Here is a 19,228-nt window from a genome sequence, read left to right as displayed (position 1 = left end):
GATGATAAATGTCGGACCAATCACAAACCGGGGAGAAGGTGGCCAGACTCTTTAGACTTATGCCCGTATTCATAGTTACGCCTGGTTTATGCTTCGGTCTTAACCCTAAAATCCTAAAATTCAGCCAATGAAATACAGATTTCTGTTAGGACCAATTAAGACTGGTAGCCCTATTGGCTGAATTTTAAGATTTTAGGATTAAGACCGAAGCATAAACCAAGCATAAAGAAATCGTAAGATTGGATTCGCTACTGGCCTTACATGATTGGCCAATTCGCTTACTGATTATGTCTTACGACCTTACGTTTTTGTATGTGCCATGGGCTTTATAGTACTGAATGCACCCAATGACATATCATAAAACGCGGGAGTTCCAACATATCCGACAGACGAAAGATCAAAATCAAGATGATTAAGATGTAAATAATAAATTGATATTAATACTCGAATGAATTAATATTAATATTCTGCATTCCTGAATTTGGGATTTCTGTCCAGTAGAATTTCCAATTCAGAAAAATTTTGAGGTTAGTTCATTATTTTGATATAAACGTAATTTGATAATAATATATAATATTTTTATAAATGAATTTGGATTATATTCAAAAGTAAATGCAAAATCTTTTTTAGATGGCACACTTATCACAATTGGTTTCTCTTGGATTTCAAAACGCCCGACAAACTCTAGTATCCTGTAATAATAATAACTTGGGTTTGTATGTCAATATTACTTTATTAATATAATCTTGTGGTAAAATTGAATATACTCGGATAATCAAATCTGTCGAAAACAAACTTTGCAAAGTGTCTATTACAAATTTTGTTGATAGAATACATCAGCAGAAAAATAGTTATAAATACAAAAAGAATTTGTTAACAGAACAAGAATACTTTCTATTTGATGATACAAGTTGACACAAATGTCATTCTATTTTTGTTATTCAGAATGATGTTTCTCTTTGCCATTTAAAGCCTTGTATCTATGATGCTAGGAATCGGTCTGAATTGATTAATCACATTGGTCATGTGATTGTTAAATGACCGTATAAAACTAAAAACAATTATAATTGTTAAATGTGATTTGAACATATTACAATTATTTATGATAACATGTATTTATTCGAGTGTTATTTGTTAATTTTTTTTCTGTCTTATCATCTTCGATATCTTGGAGCAATTTCTAGCGTCATGGACACAAGGCTCAAATATCAATCGCCCTATAATTGCTTGAATGTAGAAATGAAGCATCTCTTTTTAAATAAAATATATTATTTAAACCATAGCTGGGATTTAGTTGCATATTTCGGCCGATTTTCAGCTTGGTTCCTGCCGATCGGCATTTAGGCTGCGTGCGGCTTTGTGAAGTAAAAGCCAGCGGCACACGATGCTTGTTTTCTTACTGGATTGCTAGCTAGAATAAGTTCTTACCACTGTATTGGCTACGATGGCAAGATTCTAATGTAGCTAGGAATCCAGCAGGAAAACAAGTATCGTATGTCGCAGGCTTAAGAGACAGGCTGCAGCAAGTTGAAAATCGACTGAAATGTGCAACTAAAACCAGCTCTGATTTAAACAGTTGATTGACAAAATGACTGATTCTGATTGAAGATTTTGCTTATTTACATATTAAGACTAATGAAATTATTTCTTTTATTTAGTGAAAGTATGTGTCAGACATGCTTCAAAGAAAGGTGGTACTAGCACCAGCAATAGGGGTGGCCATAGTAGACCAAAACACAGAGGATGGAAAATACAGGATGGTGGTTACACGTACGCGGGTAGGGCATTAGTTACACAGCGAACACCCAGATTCCATCCAGGTCTTAATGTAAGAGTTAATTACTGTGCCTTTAATATTAACAATTTTTTATATCATTTTATATATTTTTTTTATTATATAGGTTGGTTTTGCAAGAAATGGATCTTTATTTGCTATAGAACCAGGCAAAGTGGTAGTAACTTGTGAGAAAGTTGATCTCAATTGGGATCACCCTTGTGTTAAACGCTACTATGCTGGTCGTGAAAATCAAGTTATATATAAGAAACACTTTAATATTATTCCTAATCCCCAGCATAATAGATTCAAATTAATAGACATAATCTAAATATATATGTATAGGAAACATGTAAAAATAATTCTTTGAATGTCTTAAAATCTCAATGTTTAGTAAATATATTGTAATATTGTTGACTATAAATGTGGATATATCATATAAAATTGGTTATTCTAATCTCTACTAACAGTTTATAATAGAAGCTTCTAAGTTGAAATATAATTAGAATGAATTTTTTTAAACCTGTAATGCATGTTTCACAATTTTATGAGACACATACATTGCATGTAGATATCCATAAAAATCACATCTCGAAAAAAAAAAACGGAAACATCTATGTCAATAAAATATAAATATTTTTAAATAAAATAATGTTATATCAGCTGTTTTCTAATGCACTACATTCTGTCCACTGAAAAGATTGATATTTTACTACATCTTCTTCTTCATGATACGTAGCAAACACCAATGTTTTCCTAACATGACAACTGAGTCTGCACTGAGCAACAACATCTGTGATAGGTATCTCTTCGTCCCCGCGTTTACATTGTATGATATATTGTGAATGAAACATTATTGGATCACCTGCGAACAAAAAGATTTATTATATAAATAAGTTTGCATGTCAACTAACACACAATTGAAAAGCACAGGGAACAGTTAGAAATACCAGAATACACGGTTTTGGATAGGTTGAACTCTATTATTCTTTTTTCCTATTGTCAGTGCTTTTCAATTATACCTCAGGCTTTAGAACTATAGCGATATAAAAAGGAACAAATTGTACCTGGATATACTAGAAAGTCACCACCAAATTTCTCTCCACTGGTAATATAATATTGCCTCTCCCAAAGATCTTTATATACCTTATACTTAAGTTGCTGATCAGATGTAATCGGATATTTCCATTCTACTATTTTTACATCATCTTTATTAGACCATGGATATGCTAATATACAAGTGAATGATCAGGTCATGAACAAATGTATGATTGAATTACTAAATGTATAATTAAATTTTTTGTACCTGTATGTATTTGAACGAGTGCATCACTTTTTTTTAGTTTGGGCAATTTAGCCAATTCTTCTTCAAGCAAACTTTCAGTATCGATTTCAATATTATCCAAGGCTTCCTGCATTTTCTTATCCAATGGTTTCTTCATATTCTTTTTGCTTGTATGCAAGCCTAACATCTTGCGTTTTTTTCCGTCTATAATCTTGTCCATCATAGAGATAATCTAAAGGAAACATTTATCATATACCACTCTATTATAAAATCCTTATAGTCCTTTAAATGTAAATATCTATACAACTACCTGTTTCTTTCTGTTGTCTTTTAAACAGTTTCCTTGCTCCAGGAACAGTTTATCTCTGTACTCTACAAATCTTTGACTTAATGATTCATCTGGCTGTGTCTTTAGGCTCGTACATTCTACCAGGCAAGCGATTTTCTTTTCAAGCAATAGAGTAACTTCTTCTGGCAATAAAAGCAATGGGAGACCTAAAAATATTTCTTGTCTAGTTAATTTTGGGAAAGAACCCACTAATTCGCCGATTATCCTGTGATCCCGCCGAAGCTTCAACCAATCTATAATAAAAACAGACATCAAATTAAATAAATTATAATAGATGATATATGTGTTATTTCGTGAAGAAATAAGATAAACAACATCCAGCACATTCATGATTCCTTCAATTTATAATCAGTACAGTTATGTTTTAGAGAAAAAATGTACTCTTATTATTATCAGAATATCTGTGATTCATTTGTGAATCGATAAGTGTTCTTGTCTGAAAGGCGTTCTCACAATTAATTCATTATTTACATTTTTATTCTTCAATCTCCCAATAACAGCTTATTTTGAGTTTTGTTTTTTTTTAAATCAATTTCTATTTTTCTATCCACTGGAATATCATTCTCCACTTGAGGCTTCTTAAGTCTGATCTTGTAACTTTCTCTCTCTCTCTGCACACTATTATATTTCTTAAACAAATATATCCAAAATTATATACAGAAAATAGAGTAATAGATATTTACTATAGAGGAATAGGTATTTAATCTAAACTTAAAATCCCTCTTTAAAATCATTCACAAAAATATCGATAATCTTGATTCCGCAAAAACAAAAGGAACAAGAATTGTCGCAGCAACAAGGAGAAACAGGCAAGGAGAAAAAAACTTGACCACAAGGAACAAACCAATAGTATTCATGAGGAATCTCGCGTAATTCGAATAAAAGCGAATGATTGAATGAAAACCCGACGAACACGCAGCCCAAGGCGATGTCACGGAATCGTTCGTCCCTTAAGTCGAACGTGGCCATTGGCCGATTCTTCCATGCGTCCCTCGCGCTGGCACGCGCGATTGGTCGACCGCTGCGTACACGCGTGCCGTGCACACACACTCTCGCGAGGACCCTTCGGACGGGTTTTTAACCTCCGCAGACGCGATGTGCACTGCGTGTAAGGGCAGTATTGCGGTCTATCGCTTCCCCGAACAATAAGCTTCGCGGAAAGGTGGTGTAGGAAGGGCGGCGGGAGGCGGGAGTGTGAGGCGACCGTCGGACATCTGTCACTGTGCGAGCAGTGTGCCAGCCAGCGAGTCAGCCGGTTTCCCCGTTTCAGTCCGAGTCCCCCGAAAAACCGCGACACACTGTCATGGCACCCGCTTTTGTGATTTTTTGAGACGCAACGCACGGCCGCGCGACACCGCACGCAAACACGACACGGCACGGCACCGTGCGCGCACTCACGCAAGCTCGCACCCCCGCAATCGTCGTGCACGACGATTTCTAGACGGATTAGCGGAAACCCACCCTCTTCCCTCGTGCCACACGGTGAGTGCGGATTTTCGTCTGGCCCAGTCTGGCCGGCCCAGCCTTGTTTACCTGCCGCGCGCGTGCAACGGCGGTTACGGTGTAATCCTAGGGCGAGCCCTTCGGCACGGAGAAGCGCGCTCGAATCTCGTACGAATTCGCTTCCGGGATATCTGCTCCTCGGATCACGCGAGAAATGAATGTGGACCTTCCGTGAATTCTCGTAGACATCGCAGGCGATCCCTAACGAGAAATTAACGCTTTAGATTTGTTGGATTTATGCGATTGCCGCCACACTTGTCTTGCGTCTCTTATTGAATATAGATTATGTAAATTAAGGACGGAATTTCGTATTAAGTATATCGCGTGTGTATTAATTCTCTATATATTTATTATATTTGTATTTATTGTATTTTTAATTGTGAACTATGGGTGTTGTATGTCTTGAGAGTCGCTGACTGAAATTACTATTCATATTTCTCATTTTATTAATAACGTCAGTGTAACATATTGTTACACATATATGGAATTTCAGGACTCAATATAATGAAGTATTTAAATATGATATAATAGGTTGAACATTGTTGAATAATTAGAGTCTGTAGTGACGCTAATGACGTTTACGTATCTTCTTGTAGATAATAAATCATGAGCTCAGGTAGACCAATAAAATGTGTAGTGGTAGGAGATGGAACAGTAGGAAAGACCTGCATGTTGATATCGTATACGACAGACAGTTTTCCTGGGGAGTATGTACCTACTGTGTAAGTATATCCGTATTTATATGTTATTGAGATTGTATCTCTGTTCTCTTTGCTGAGAAATCTTCTGCTTCTAGATAACTCATCAAAGGGATACTTTATAGCATAGTTTTTGCCTTAGTTTCTCTTTCTTAGACCAATCAAATGGAGTGGCTAATAATAGTAACAGAGCATAAGATACCTAACTGCTATGTACAGGAAGTAATTCATTTCCAGTCATCTTTTGGTTACTTCCTGTCCTTTAGATTCTGACAAATCTATTTTTGTTGAGCTCCATTTCATTAAGCAATATCTTTATTGGTTCACATGGCTCATTTCAGTTAAGATATAAGCAGTGAATAAAATTTCTTTTTATTTTTAACTGATGTTGAAACGTTGAGTAAAATGTCTAATAAATAGTGATGAACAAATTAAAAGCAAATTGAAAAATGTAACATTGAATATATGTTAAATCTCTAATGTTTTGTCTGGATTATATTTAATAGGTTCGACAACTATTCTGCACCAATGGTTGTCGATGGTATTCCAGTTAGTCTAGGGCTATGGGACACAGCAGGGCAGGAAGACTATGACAGATTGCGTCCTCTCTCCTATCCTCAGACAGATGTATTTCTCATTTGTTTCTCAGTAACGAGCCCTTCATCGTTCGAAAATGTTACCAGTAAATGGTACCCTGAAATAAAACACCACTGCCCAGATGCACCAATGATACTCGTTGGAACTAAAATAGACTTACGAGATGACCGTGAAACGCTTACTGCCTTAGCTGAACAGGGCCTTAGTGCTATTAAGCGTGAGCAGGGACAAAAGTTGGCAAACAAGGTATATAGAAACAAATTGTTATCTACTTTGTATGTATATATATTTCTTTTTATATCTATTTCTATATCTATTTCTATATCTATTTCTATATCTTTTTATTCCGAATAATTTAATATTAATATAACGCGATGTTTGTTATAGATTCGTGCGGTGAAATATATGGAGTGTTCTGCTCTCACGCAGCGTGGATTGAAGCAGGTATTCGACGAGGCAGTGCGCGCCGTTTTAAGACCTGAACCGCAAAAACGTCGACAAAGAAGATGCATTATGTTATAAACGACGGAAGGAATTGAAGGGATTCATAGGTATACACGTATAATAAAGCAACAGATCAAAATGAATTTGATCATGCAAAGAAAAAATATGAATGTTTTAAAGAGAAGATGAATAGTACATGCATTTTAACGAATTATTCTTTGGCAGCTATAAAATATTATCATATTATGGAAAGAGTACAATTTAAAACTTCCTGGTCTCAACGTGAGTCGTGATGTTACTTCACGACCAGAAAGTTTAGACAACGAGAAAGTAAGAAGAAAAAAGAAGGATAGAATAAATATTTAGCAGCATTTGCAGGGGAGGAAGTTTACAAGTTACAAGCTTGCAGATGTCTTTCTTTAAACTTGCATTTACATATATTTGCATAATGATAAAAGGATATGTGACCATAGTAACGTACAGTCAATAGTTTAGTGGAAAACCGCTCATAACATTTTTTTTTTTTTTCTATAAGAGAATCTCTGTTAATTAATATTGCAGTCCTGCAAATCGAATACAGTGTAAACGTGCTGTGATGATTAAAAGCATTAAGTACCGAAGCTTTACTTATCAGGGCTGCCAGATTGTCAACTTTTTTACATTTACTACAATAGTAGGAACATTGATTTTAGCATATATGAATCGAGATAGCTGTCATAACAATCATATGCTGAAAAGTTTTACAAGATGTAAAACTAGCATTATAGAATTATTTAAACATGCAGTGCCATAGCAACAAAAAATCAAATTTTACAAGTACTTTTAATCAATCAGTTTTACACAACATATATTTTACTAAGAAATACGGAGATTTTAAAAAAAATGTGATTAGAAAAATTAGAATGCATAATGGTTCTTTAGAAGCAACATGTTTGTCTTTCCATTTTTTTTTCGGGCATTTGAGATTTTTATTTTTATTAATACTTCCAATAAGAAATGTATAGTATGCATACAGAATACTGCCATATGGCGAATTCGGCACACATGCACTGACTCCGTTCTAATGCTGCCCTGACATGGTGCGAGTGCAGAACTACTTTAGTGCTATGCCAAATTGCACTGTTAGAAACGTCAGTGCAACATTTTTTGAACTCGTCAGTTCATTCGGTTGATCCGAATATAAATTCATTACTACACTGGGTCAGTTTTCATTTACCGAATACGATAATCTTAACGCACTGATACAGTGCGCACAAGCCGAATGCGTGGCACTGAAAAAGTTCACACTCAGTGCGCACTAGTGCGGTCTGTCGAATTCGCTAATAAATTAACACGAAAATTTCATAGTATTCCTAATGTTATTGGAGAGAGAAAAATCAATAATCTTGTGTAATAATTACACAATTGAATTTGATAGTGATGCACACGAAACATTTGTTATTTAGAATTGTAACATGTCTGTGTGTTAAAAAGAGTAATAAACCGTTGTAACGGATGTAACGAAGTAGTGCAGCGAAAAACCAGGATTTGAAAAAAATTAAGTTTGGTGTTTGTCCTACATTACTAAAAATCTCATTGACTTGAATTTTTGACCATTTTATGGATTCGTATTTTGCCTCGGTAGAGTTGAAGTCTTTGTATCTATTGCCGAAAATGGAGTTTGAACAAGTTATTTTTTAGAAATTTTGCAGACAGACGAAGGGACGGACGATCGGACCAACACTGAAATTATAAAGTAGTTACGCTGCGCTACCTAAAAACGTATTGTGTATGTGCATTAATATTTATTTTATTTTGATAAATTAAAAATGGAAAATATCTTAATATGATTTTGTATGTGTATTGCAGGAGTTCAATATAATTTTCTATTTTATTAATGTATAATGTTTTCTGTTTGTAACGGGGTTTTAATATTATACAAGTTTTTGCATTGATGCAATTTGATTTATTAATATTATTCGAATTCACGTAATCTGAATATTCTTTATAAAAATAATAATCAAAAGAAATGGGTAACAGTTGATAATAACACAAAATGCTGATAACAAGTACAGCAATGCAAAGTCCACCTAAATTGAAATATATAAATATAGCACAATGTATTTTCTTAAATACCATAGTATATCTTACTCTCTTCCATTTATTTGTATGAAATTTGTTTACATAAAAATTACGGAAAAACTAGTACGATGATTTAGGAAGATAGATATCTTGTACAAATAAGTATTGCTATAAAGTTAAGCTCATATCATTGTCCCTTAATTCATTATCTTATTAATCGATTAATTGCGATTGTACTTTTTTTAAATAGATTTTAAATAGGTTTTTTCTATTTATGTTTTGCTAAAATAGTCGGGTTTTATCGATACAGATATAAATGCTCTCTAAAAATTCAATGATAAACCAATAAAATGGATATTATCCTTGTGATCATACTATTTTTTTATATTTAAAAACTTAGGGTGTAGAAAAGATAGGACCTTTGTGCCATATGTTTTCCATTTGTACATTAAATATCAAACATGAAATTAAACTTTACATTTGAAACAAATTTCCAAATAATTTATAATATTTCGAGATTGAATCGACAGAAAAACATTTAATATCAGAATGACTGAGAATGGACAATTACTTAAAAAAATAATTTTACATCTTATTTTTAAAAGAAAATAAATAATTTCATTGCTATTATAATTTCTATCATTAATATTAATTAGTTTGCAAAAACAAATTTTACAGTTGCATAAAAAAGCTTAGCGATCAGTGATCGTTTCAGCTGTTCTAGTCTCAAAATGCTATAAGAGAAGCAAAAGGCATATTACAGCTTATGTGTACATAATGTAGCATAGAAGCATACTCGAAATTTTTGTCAAGTCTACGTTTTTTAAGACGAATTTTGTATTTAATTTACTCTTGAAATCTTTATGCGCCAATAGGTCTTATCATGAAATCATTTTATTAATTGCTGCAGCTAATGTCTGTCTTTTGTTTGATTTGTTTGTGTGACGCATATGAAATAAAATATAATTGCTAAGTAATTACATATATAATTATTTATACATATAGTAATTATATATAATTATTTAGCAGTAAAATATATATTTATATATCTACTTTCAAACATTACGAAAATAAATTGCTAGAATATCCTCTAAATTACAAGTATACGTCTTAAATCTAGCATCTTATCTTCATTTATTGCAATTTAAGATAGTTTAAATTTTTTATATGTATGTGTATACTCTTGCATATGTATAATAATGCATTAGTTAACCACAATAATATACTACAATTATGTATTATAATACATAATTATGTATTATAATGCATAAATTGCATTTTTTGTAAGTAGTGCACTTATCTTACAAGTTTCCAGGTACTTACTGTACGCGTTTGTTCTTTCATGTTTCAAAATTGATTATCAGCAATGATGCATCAGTATGTATCATTTTTATTTCGATTTTGTATGTATCTTTTGTACGAGTCATTTATAATATCATTTATAATTTTAGGTCATTGAAATGATTGAATAAATTTAATTATAGAATTTGTATATTGAAACAGTAACAATAATATTACTAACAGGATGGGTACATTACAGTATATCTAATACCTATATTTCCTAATGATAAGCTTTAATTTGGGCATGATGTAATTTAAATTACACTACTTACAACTTTTGCATTTAACAGAGATCGTAGAAATGATGCGAATTACTTTCTCATCTCTCCTCTTTTTAACGAAATCATCGAGGGATTGCTATGAACCAAAGTTATATATTACAATTTAAGATAATATCTATGTTTTTTATTATGGACTATTGCACATAAGTATAAAAAGAACGAATGTATGAAATGTAAAGATATTCTAGTCATCACGAATCTGCTTCTAACTTTTATTTGTATACGTGAATAATGCTCTCAGATTGCATGTAAACAGAATATATTCCTTAAATGAAGCAATTTAGCGTGTGAATAAGCGAAACAGGAAATGAACACAGAAAGAAAAGAGGATATGAAAGTAAAGATGCAACTTAATACTGTCAATTTAGGTAGAATGCAAGAAAACCAAACGATGAGAGTAGAAATTCTGTAGAAATTACAAATATATGTACTAGGATATATAACTTTAATTATGAGTAATTTATAAACATTTGTCTATTTTCGTATATATAACAAAATTCGTTATTTATATACTAACAGGACAGCATAAGAGAGCGTCCCATCACTATTAGAAGAGTTTTTTAAATCTATTAATTTACAAATTTACAACAATGAGATACCTCACATTAATTTTGTAAATTTACAATAATGAGATACCTCACATTAATTTTGTAAATTTACTTTACAAAAGAATATATGTTTCTACAACTGCATGTATATTTTTTATGCACTCTTTTGCTGTCGACCTGATAGCGTATTGGTAAAATAGTGGCCTCAAAATTAATTTCTATTATCTCGTTTTCCTTGTGGAAAAAAGTTCATTAACAATGACGATTGCAATGTAACATGACTACATAAACGCATATTCTATATGGCACTAGGAAGCATTTATTTTTTATTTACATGTATTTTGAAAACAACTTTTTCAAATAAATGATGCAATAAAATTACGAGATAGCATAGTTTATACTGTTCTAAGTTACATATATCTATTTTGTTATTCTTTAAGAAATTCTTCAAACATTTTTTTCTTATTTTAATTTGAAATTACTATGTTTTATTAATATTTCTGTTTTATATATAAAGTTTACTTTTATGTACAAATTATAGAACATTTTAATAATACTAAGTCTAGAAATTAGAAAAATGATCATGTTCGTTTATTTAATTTGTATTTAAATTGTTAATATGTTTATTTTTCATCTATATCTTCCATTATTATTGTGAAAGAGATACACAATTTTAGTTCTATACCTTGAATTTTTTTTCAATAATTTTCTTGCGATAAAAAATTTTTACGATGTCTCTTTCCAACTCATTTAAATCAAATATTTATTAATATTCGACGGAAATATTAGAAATATTTGTTTAAAAATTGTTTTTATCAGTATTAGGCGAGAAAATACACCCAAATAGATCATAATAATTTCAAATTCATAAAAACTCAAGCAATTCTTATTTCTCTAAAATCGTGAATTTCAAGTTTCTGTGATCCGAAAATCAATAACGACGAATGATTATTTATAATAAAAAAACATCACAAATTGTCTTTGTCGCGCATTATAGCACATTAAACAAGAATTCATTATGCATGAAATTAGCAATTAAATGTAAAAGCATATAGATGTTATAATTTGATTTAATTTAATGTAAACAATTAAATATTTAATAATATTTTCACGTTATTTAACGGAATATACATGTAGTGTTTCATTGCCAAAGTTGATTATATTGCCATTATATTTAAATACTTTCTATAAAGCAACTTTTTCAATGTACTAATCTAGAGTATGAGTGAATTTACTAGAGATCATCCTTTGCACACGTTCTGTATATTTGCGCACGTGGGATCGAAATAGTACTGGGCATCTCAGCGTTGCTAGTCAGCCCTGGATCTGCCACGTGTTAGATGAAGACGGTGGCCCACCTGATTCTATCCATCTTCGTCCGTTTCGTGTGTATGTACAGTGCAGTGGATTAATTCGCTGGGTCATAGTAGTTGTCTGACTTATCGACCCCATTTAAATCACATTGGGTCGATAAATAAGATTGTTACTACGACTCAGCGAATTGATGTACTGTACTATACACGCGTGGAGGGAGTTAAGCGTGTGCTGAGGACGTCGGCACGTCGGTAGACATCGGAAACAAGCAAAGACAAGTGGAGACAAGGCAGGACGAGCCGTGGCAAGCCGAGGGGTGACCGGTGCGGGGTGCGTTCGTGTGTATTCAACATCGTCTGTCGTCGTCCGTGCTATAGCACGTCGGTCGGTGGGTGGTACGTACATACATACGTGCATAAGCGAAGTGGTGTAGAACGTAGGGCGTAGAGCGACTGTATGTGAAGGGGGCGAACGCTGCGTCGCGGATACCCTCTCGCACGCTTGCCGGAGCGCTCGTCATCGCCATGGCTCCGTGCGCGTGGTCCTTCCGTGGGAACATCAACCGATTCCTCGACATACCGATCCTGCAGTGCTTGATCGTGCTGATCGGCCTTTTCAATCTCTCCCTGTGCCTCTACGAGGACCAAGTCGGCAAATTCGATTGGTAAGTGATCGAAGCAACCTCTAAATAATGCAGAGAGAAGGAGAGAGTGAGAGAGAGAGAGAGAGAGAGAGAGAGAGAGAGAGAGCGCCGTGGGAACATTATCACGAGGACCGATATACCCGGTTTCCTGTATGTCATCCCCGGGGTGCTATGTGGGCGAATTAATCGTTTACGCTGGATTTTTTCAGGAGGCAGAATTACGTCGGAAAAATTAAATTTGCCAGCTTCGATACGGTGTCTACGGCAAAGAAGATTATCGTCGCCACCGAGGAGAACGTTATTGCTGCGCTTAATCTGAAATCAGGTAAATAAAAGTCACAGTGTCTCTTTTTTTTCTTATCTTTTGCATGTTACTTGCACGTGGTGCTTTTCATATTTCCAGTCTCTTTAATTGTCTTTTTATTGCCATTTATATTTGTCCATTTAACGATAATTATAATGATTAAGCACATTTTCGTTCATACTGATATTACAAATTAAACATTATTCCACGGCAAGTATTGTTATGTACTAAGAAATATAATTTATTAAGTCATAAAATTATTAATTATATTTATGATGTAACAGGCCAAATATTATGGAGACGAGTGCTAGAGAAAGGTTATGGCGGACATATCAGAACTCTAGGAGGTGTCACGGACGGAGACTTGATATCCGTGAGCGGCGGTGTTCCTGCCATCGTTCGCGCCTGGGATTTGGCAACTGGGCATATACTTAACGAATGGCCGATAGCTGAGCCAAATAGTGACAGGTTTGTATAGAAATATTGAATTTATCGAAACAATATATTATTGCAAACTACAAGTATATTATTTCCTAAATTTTTAATAATGAAAGAATATAAGAGATTTACTGTGTTTCTAAATATTGTGTATTGTACAAAGCTATAGGGGCATATACCTAATTACCTCTTAAAAGCTGCTGAAGACTTATGTAAAACATAATCCATTGCTTTTACAGACATGCATCACCGTTTATATCGTTTTCTACATTGGGCTTGTACTCTGCTGACAGGTCTTTTCATCTTTATTCAAAGCACAGTCAATAATATATGTTTTGTACACCTAGTTCTGTAACTCTATACTGTTGTAAATTAGGTTGCTTAAATTCAGCATTTGTATTTTTATTCATGTAATCATCACCATGTCGAGTAACACACATACACACACACACATGCACACGCACAATAAGGGATAAATACTTGAAGGTTTTATGTTGTGACAAAAAATTAATATCTTTCTGATTATACAAAGCTATGGAGATATTTTGATGTATTAAATATTTATTTAGACCATATAATTGACATATACAGTTTGTTTTCCAGGATAAAAGATGTAAAATGGCATATCAAAGATGGAACGCTACATCATATATTACCTATTTACAATAGTGGAGTAGAAGTAACCTCTTATGACAGCAAGACTGGAGAAAAATTAAAGACTCGGAGGGTTTCCGCCCCATTTATAAGTCGAGAAACGGAGTAAGTAATTTTAGGTTGAGATTACTTTTTTCTTCTATACATCATTTTTATATATTAAATTTATTTATATTGTATGTTATTAGTTTCATAAATATTATATTATCCATTTCAATATTTAAAATGGTTCTATTTTTGTTTAGATGTGTTTTAGCAGCTCCATATTTAGCATGTTTGAAGGGAGACAGTTCCTTAGCTGTAGTATTATTAATACATCTATTCGATACTAATGCACAGTCACAATCAGTTACAATAAATACAATATTTGGGGCTGGCGCCCAAGGGCCATATAAATTAGAATCTGTACTTGGTGAAGGACCTGTAATTTCTATTAATGCCGATAACGACCAAAGAAAGCGAATTTTAGTTATCGGAGAATTTCCGACTCCTATACAGAGAGACATCGCTGGTGATGCAACTCTTTATGTTGTCTCTGTTGACAATGAGAAAATACTTTTGGAAACAACATATAAAAATGGAGTAAATATTAAAACGTGTTCTTTTCTGTTTCTAAAGAGATTTATTAGTGCAATTTTTTTTACAAATTCCTATTATTTTACTTTTAGAAAATAGAGATAACAGCGACGAATCTGTTATCGTCTGCAGTTATACCTGATTTATCGGTTACTCTGACTCATGCTTCTATACAATCACCAACTATAATGGCATCTGTTTGCCCACGGCAAACTAAAGGGATAACGTGTCGTCATTTGTTATCCTCGCAAGATCACAGCATTGCGCTGTTACAACACAATAAGCTGGTATGGACAAGGGAGGAAGCACTTGCCAGTATTGTGGCTGTTGAAATTATGGAATTGCCTATGTCTGACAGGGATCAAGCTATCGAAACGGAATTCGATCAGAAAGAGAGTAAGTAAGATTATTTATATATATAAATATTGAGTATTAAAAAATTTATAAATTAAGTTGGAAAGGATTTTTTCCCTTATTGAATTTAATTGAATATTTTTTACGTAATATTTTATATGTAACTGTCGATATAAATAAATCTTACATATTTCTTTTGTTATTAAATGAAGGATATGCTAGAAATATAAGACAATATACTTTTGTTAAATAATTATTGTAATATGTCAAATGTATGAAACATAACTCTTACTCACACTTCCATGATATTATAACTTACATTTTCTTAAATATATCAAGGCTAATGTTCATATTTCAATCAAATTCTTATTTCAAGATGTTTTAAGTAATCTTTTAAGATGCTAATATGGCTTCGTGGTTGGCTTATGACATTTTAAGACTATACTTAACATGGTCTTAAATATAAGAACCAATTATGTATATTAAGTTACATTTAATTTTTTAAAATTCTTGTCTGATGATAAGATGTATTCAATCTATTACATATAATATTATTTGAAAGCTATGGAAAAGCTTATGTATTGTTTTAATTAATAACACTCGTATATATTAAAGCGATATATTGGCACAATTCAATTTCTAATAACAATCTACCTGTTAAGTCATATTAATTAACTCTCTTTTGTGAATGGCTGCTGGCAGGTATTGATGTAGACAGTTCATGTAAGTAGTGGAGCAGGAAGCTGGTTTTAATGCAGTACTTTGTTTTATTGCTATTTACAAACTTATTTGCATGGTATAACATTTGCGATGTATAGGCTCTTAAAGATATTAGGAAGATGTAACGCGTATATATACGTGTGATTATCTAGAATACCTTAAAAATAATACAATTATTATATATATATATATAATATATTGCTATATACATGACATATGGTATTGCAAGAAATAAAATATCCATATTTGGATATTTGTTATGGTTGAGTTCGGATGTAATGAAGTATCGTTGATGCAAATAATGTAGCAATTTTGTAGATACATGATAACCAGCTGCGTAAAATGCATGAAAACATTTTTATGACTTCTACAATCATATGTATATGTAAAGTCATTAAACCTGCTGAAAAAATTTTCATAACGCAATACAATGGCTTATAATAATTATAGCATATACAGTTTGCTATTATTCTCTTAGACATTGTCTAATTTTTTTTATATCTTTCCGCTGTATCATCCAATCCACAGATTTCAATACAGTCATTCGGGATATGTGTTTTCTAATATATTTTGCTATATTTTTAAACAGGGGACGTTCTAAGTATGTTTCTTCGAAGGATTACTTCACAGATTAACCAAGCCAGAGCGTTCTTTCAAACAATACTGGATTTGGTACCTCAACAATCCAATCAACGTATAGATCTGGTGCAAGATAAATTTGGCTTACACAAAATGATCGTAGCCGTTACATCCGCTGGAAAGGTATGACTTCATGTAAATTATGAGACATCTTATATTACAAATTGTTATATTCTAAACTATCTGCAGCTGTACGGTATTGAAACTAGAAAAGGCGAAATTATCTGGCAATTCAAGCTACCTAATATCCGTGGTTTCACAAAATTGTCTAATACGATGATTTTGTACGTACAAAGAGGTAGTAGACATTTTCCTCATCCACCTCAATGTGCATTATTAGCAGAAGACAAGGTAAAATACACATTGATATATTACATTCAATGGTAAATGTAATATGTGTTCACATTTCATATCTGACATTATTTTTATACTGTGCAACAGGAAACCGGAGAAGGTGTTATATATACATTTAATCCGATTACTGGACAGTCATTGGATGGACTAGTGAAACTTGGTTACAAAATAAAACAGTCTATGTTATTACATGTAGCAACCGATGACTTTTTGCGTGGTATCCTCATTCTTGATGTACGAGATAAAGTTCATGTTTACCCTGATAGCGCTACCGCGGTTGCAGCCTCACTCGGGAAAAATATATACCTCTTTACTGCTGATCAAACGACAGGAATATTATCTGGTTTCTCTCTTTCATATAGTACAACTCAGGTTTGTTTCATGTAGACATATATTTAGCATGTAGATCAATTTCATTATATCAATAAATTTTAATCATTTTAATGATTGGTACAGGAACTAATCGCCCATAAAGTGTGGGAGTTGTTGCTATCACCGAGAAACCAAAGAATAACGCAAGTCGTAGCGAAAAATCCGATAGAACGTGTGCACTCTCAAGGGAGAGTTTTAAGTGATAGATCAGTATTGTATAAGTACATTAATCCTAATTTAGTGGCCATAGTGACAGAAGGTATTGGACATGCCCATAAAAGTAAGTATGTCTTTGACTATTATCGTGCGAGTCTATATTATTTGTAGAAAATATATTTAACACTTTCTTATTTTACAGATACGCTTAATTTATATCTATTAGACGTAGTATCTGGGGCTATGATTTTTTCTATTACGCACAAAAGAGTACGTGGTCCAATCCATATAGTGCACTCGGAAAATTGGTTGGTATACAGCTATTTTAATGAGAAAGGACGCAGAACAGAAATCGCTACGTTAGAGCTCTACGAAGGAAAGATACAGAGTAATACCACAGGTGAAAGCCATTTTCAAGGCCTATACATTTGTATCACATATCTTAGAAAATATCGTATAAGGATATCGTCGACATAGATTTTATTTTCAACTAAAATTTCGATACTAAACAATTAAAATTCTTATCATCAAGTTAATTTTGAATATTGATCATTTTTTTTTCATATATGTAATCGTCAATTTAATATAATTTTTTATCATATTTATATCATTAATTTAATAATATAATTTTTTATCATATTTATATCATCAATTTAATAATATAATGATTGTTGGATATTTCAGTGTTCTCTTCTTTAGCAACAACAAAATTGCCAATTGTAGAAAGACAAGCTTTCATTTTTCCAGCATCTATAGAGTATATGCAAGAAACAATCACAGAAAAGGGTATCACTAGCAAACATATAATAGGTATGTAAAATTATGGTTCGATAAATTGAAAAGGGTATTCAATTTTAATTATCTGAGTATGTTGAAATATAAATTAAATGTACGCGTACGCCCACATTTAATTATGGTATTTTAATATATTTCTAACAGTCGCTTTAGCCAATGGTGGAATATTAGAGTTGCCGTGGATGATGGTGGATCCACGACGGCCTATTAACCCCGAAATGCGAGAAGAAGGAGTAATACCATACATGCCAGAGATTCCAGTCCATATGGATGCTATTATTAATTATAATCAAAGCGTTTCTAGGGTTATGGGTATTTATACTAGTCCCAGTGGCCTTGAAAGTACTTGTTTAGTTTTTGTACATGGTCTTGGTAAGCATAACATTAAGTATTTGATTTTAAACTCGTATTTTTGTAAGTGACTTCTCACACTCAAAATGATCACATCATTTGCAGATCTGTTTTATACAAGAGTGGCACCATCTAAAACATTCGATGTTCTAAAGGAGGACTTTGATTATTATCTTATTGTGATAGTACTCGCGGCGCTGTTGATCTCATCATACGTCACGAAAAAATTAGCATCCCAAAAAGCTCAAAAGCAAGCATGGAAATGATGCCTCGTTTTTCTAGAATTGTGTAATATTTATGAATCTGTTCACTATAGGCAAAAATTTTTCCTAAGAATAACTTGTAAGATATACTGTTTTATAAATAGTTAATTTTAAAACACAAGGTAATTATTTATACTTTATTATCTTACCTAAAAATATTTCAGTCTTAAATCCTAAATAAAAGTATACATAAAATATGTACATTTTACTTTGTTAATCTGGTACAGAACGCACATATGTGATGATGAATCAAATCTTTTAAAGTGTAATGATCAATGTATGTACGACGCAAAAGTGGACCACGATCATTGATTATTAAATTACAGTAGAATAACTGATATATAATATGCTTAAAAATAATTGTTTCTTTATTAATATTCAGCAATTTCTGTAAAAGGTAAATTTCTTTCATTT

At 32.6% G+C, this 19,228-nt stretch overlaps 4 protein-coding genes across 9 annotated transcripts; 3 read left to right on the top strand and 1 right to left on the bottom strand.

Moving 5' to 3' along the window:
* The first annotated feature begins 469 nt into the window (after positions 1 to 469).
* Positions 470 to 2,125, top strand: mRpL27 (mitochondrial ribosomal protein L27). Its single transcript, XM_018453182.1, has 4 exons — positions 470 to 527; positions 631 to 712; positions 1,659 to 1,828; positions 1,902 to 2,125. Exons 2-4 carry the CDS (start codon positions 631 to 633, stop codon positions 2,103 to 2,105), a joined length of 456 nt encoding a protein of 151 aa, XP_018308684.1. The 5' UTR covers positions 470 to 527; the 3' UTR covers positions 2,106 to 2,125.
* A 271-nt stretch (positions 2,126 to 2,396) lies between these two features.
* Tsen34 (tRNA splicing endonuclease subunit 34) lies at positions 2,397 to 5,153 on the bottom strand. Of its 3 annotated transcripts, none has more exons than XM_018453177.1 (5): positions 4,870 to 5,153; positions 3,370 to 4,037; positions 3,081 to 3,291; positions 2,842 to 3,003; positions 2,397 to 2,639 (listed from the first exon to the last, which is right to left on the bottom strand). In XM_018453177.1, the coding sequence occupies exons 2-5, from the start codon at positions 3,736 to 3,738 to the stop codon at positions 2,434 to 2,436; spliced, it is 948 nt and encodes a 315-aa protein (XP_018308679.1). In that variant the 5' UTR covers positions 3,739 to 4,037; positions 4,870 to 5,153; the 3' UTR covers positions 2,397 to 2,433. The 3 variants fall into 3 exon arrangements, with proteins under 3 accessions (XP_018308679.1, XP_018308678.1, XP_018308677.1); XM_018453176.1 differs by lacking the exon at positions 4,870 to 5,153 and adding an exon at positions 4,253 to 4,332 and having other exon boundaries at positions 3,370 to 4,026; XM_018453175.1 differs by lacking the exon at positions 4,870 to 5,153 and adding an exon at positions 4,253 to 4,327.
* Mtl (Rac family small GTPase Mtl) lies at positions 4,813 to 8,477 on the top strand. 3 transcript variants are annotated; one of them, XM_018453180.1, is made up of 5 exons: positions 4,813 to 4,890; positions 5,508 to 5,633; positions 6,116 to 6,452; positions 6,594 to 6,757; positions 6,876 to 8,477. In XM_018453180.1, exons 2-4 carry the CDS (start codon positions 5,518 to 5,520, stop codon positions 6,726 to 6,728), a joined length of 588 nt encoding a protein of 195 aa, XP_018308682.1. In that variant the 5' UTR covers positions 4,813 to 4,890; positions 5,508 to 5,517; the 3' UTR covers positions 6,729 to 6,757; positions 6,876 to 8,477. The 3 variants fall into 3 exon arrangements, with proteins under 3 accessions (XP_018308682.1, XP_018308680.1, XP_018308681.1); XM_018453178.1 differs by having other exon boundaries at positions 6,594 to 8,477; XM_018453179.1 differs by lacking the exon at positions 4,813 to 4,890 and adding an exon at positions 5,184 to 5,235 and having other exon boundaries at positions 6,594 to 8,477.
* A 3,758-nt stretch (positions 8,478 to 12,235) lies between these two features.
* Positions 12,236 to 18,948, top strand: EMC1 (ER membrane protein complex subunit 1). Of its 2 annotated transcripts, XM_018453188.1 has the most exons (15): positions 12,236 to 12,859; positions 13,048 to 13,163; positions 13,427 to 13,610; positions 14,184 to 14,339; positions 14,480 to 14,816; positions 14,903 to 15,206; positions 15,867 to 15,887; positions 16,474 to 16,646; positions 16,713 to 16,874; positions 16,965 to 17,249; positions 17,334 to 17,529; positions 17,608 to 17,805; positions 18,090 to 18,215; positions 18,345 to 18,572; positions 18,657 to 18,948. In XM_018453188.1, exons 1-15 carry the CDS (start codon positions 12,720 to 12,722, stop codon positions 18,815 to 18,817), a joined length of 2,787 nt encoding a protein of 928 aa, XP_018308690.1. In that variant the 5' UTR covers positions 12,236 to 12,719; the 3' UTR covers positions 18,818 to 18,948. The 2 variants fall into 2 exon arrangements, with proteins under 2 accessions (XP_018308690.1, XP_018308691.1); XM_018453189.1 differs by lacking the exon at positions 15,867 to 15,887.
* Positions 18,949 to 19,228: the final 280 nt, after the last annotated feature.

The sequence above is a fragment of the Mycetomoellerius zeteki genome, unplaced genomic scaffold (genome assembly GCF_001594055.1).
Source record: "Mycetomoellerius zeteki isolate Tzet28-1 unplaced genomic scaffold, Tzet1.0 scaffold366, whole genome shotgun sequence".
NCBI classification, from domain to species: Eukaryota; Metazoa; Arthropoda; class Insecta; order Hymenoptera; family Formicidae; genus Mycetomoellerius; species Mycetomoellerius zeteki.
Note: the sequence above shows the minus strand (reverse complement) of the source record. Positions and strands in the feature narration are given on the sequence as shown.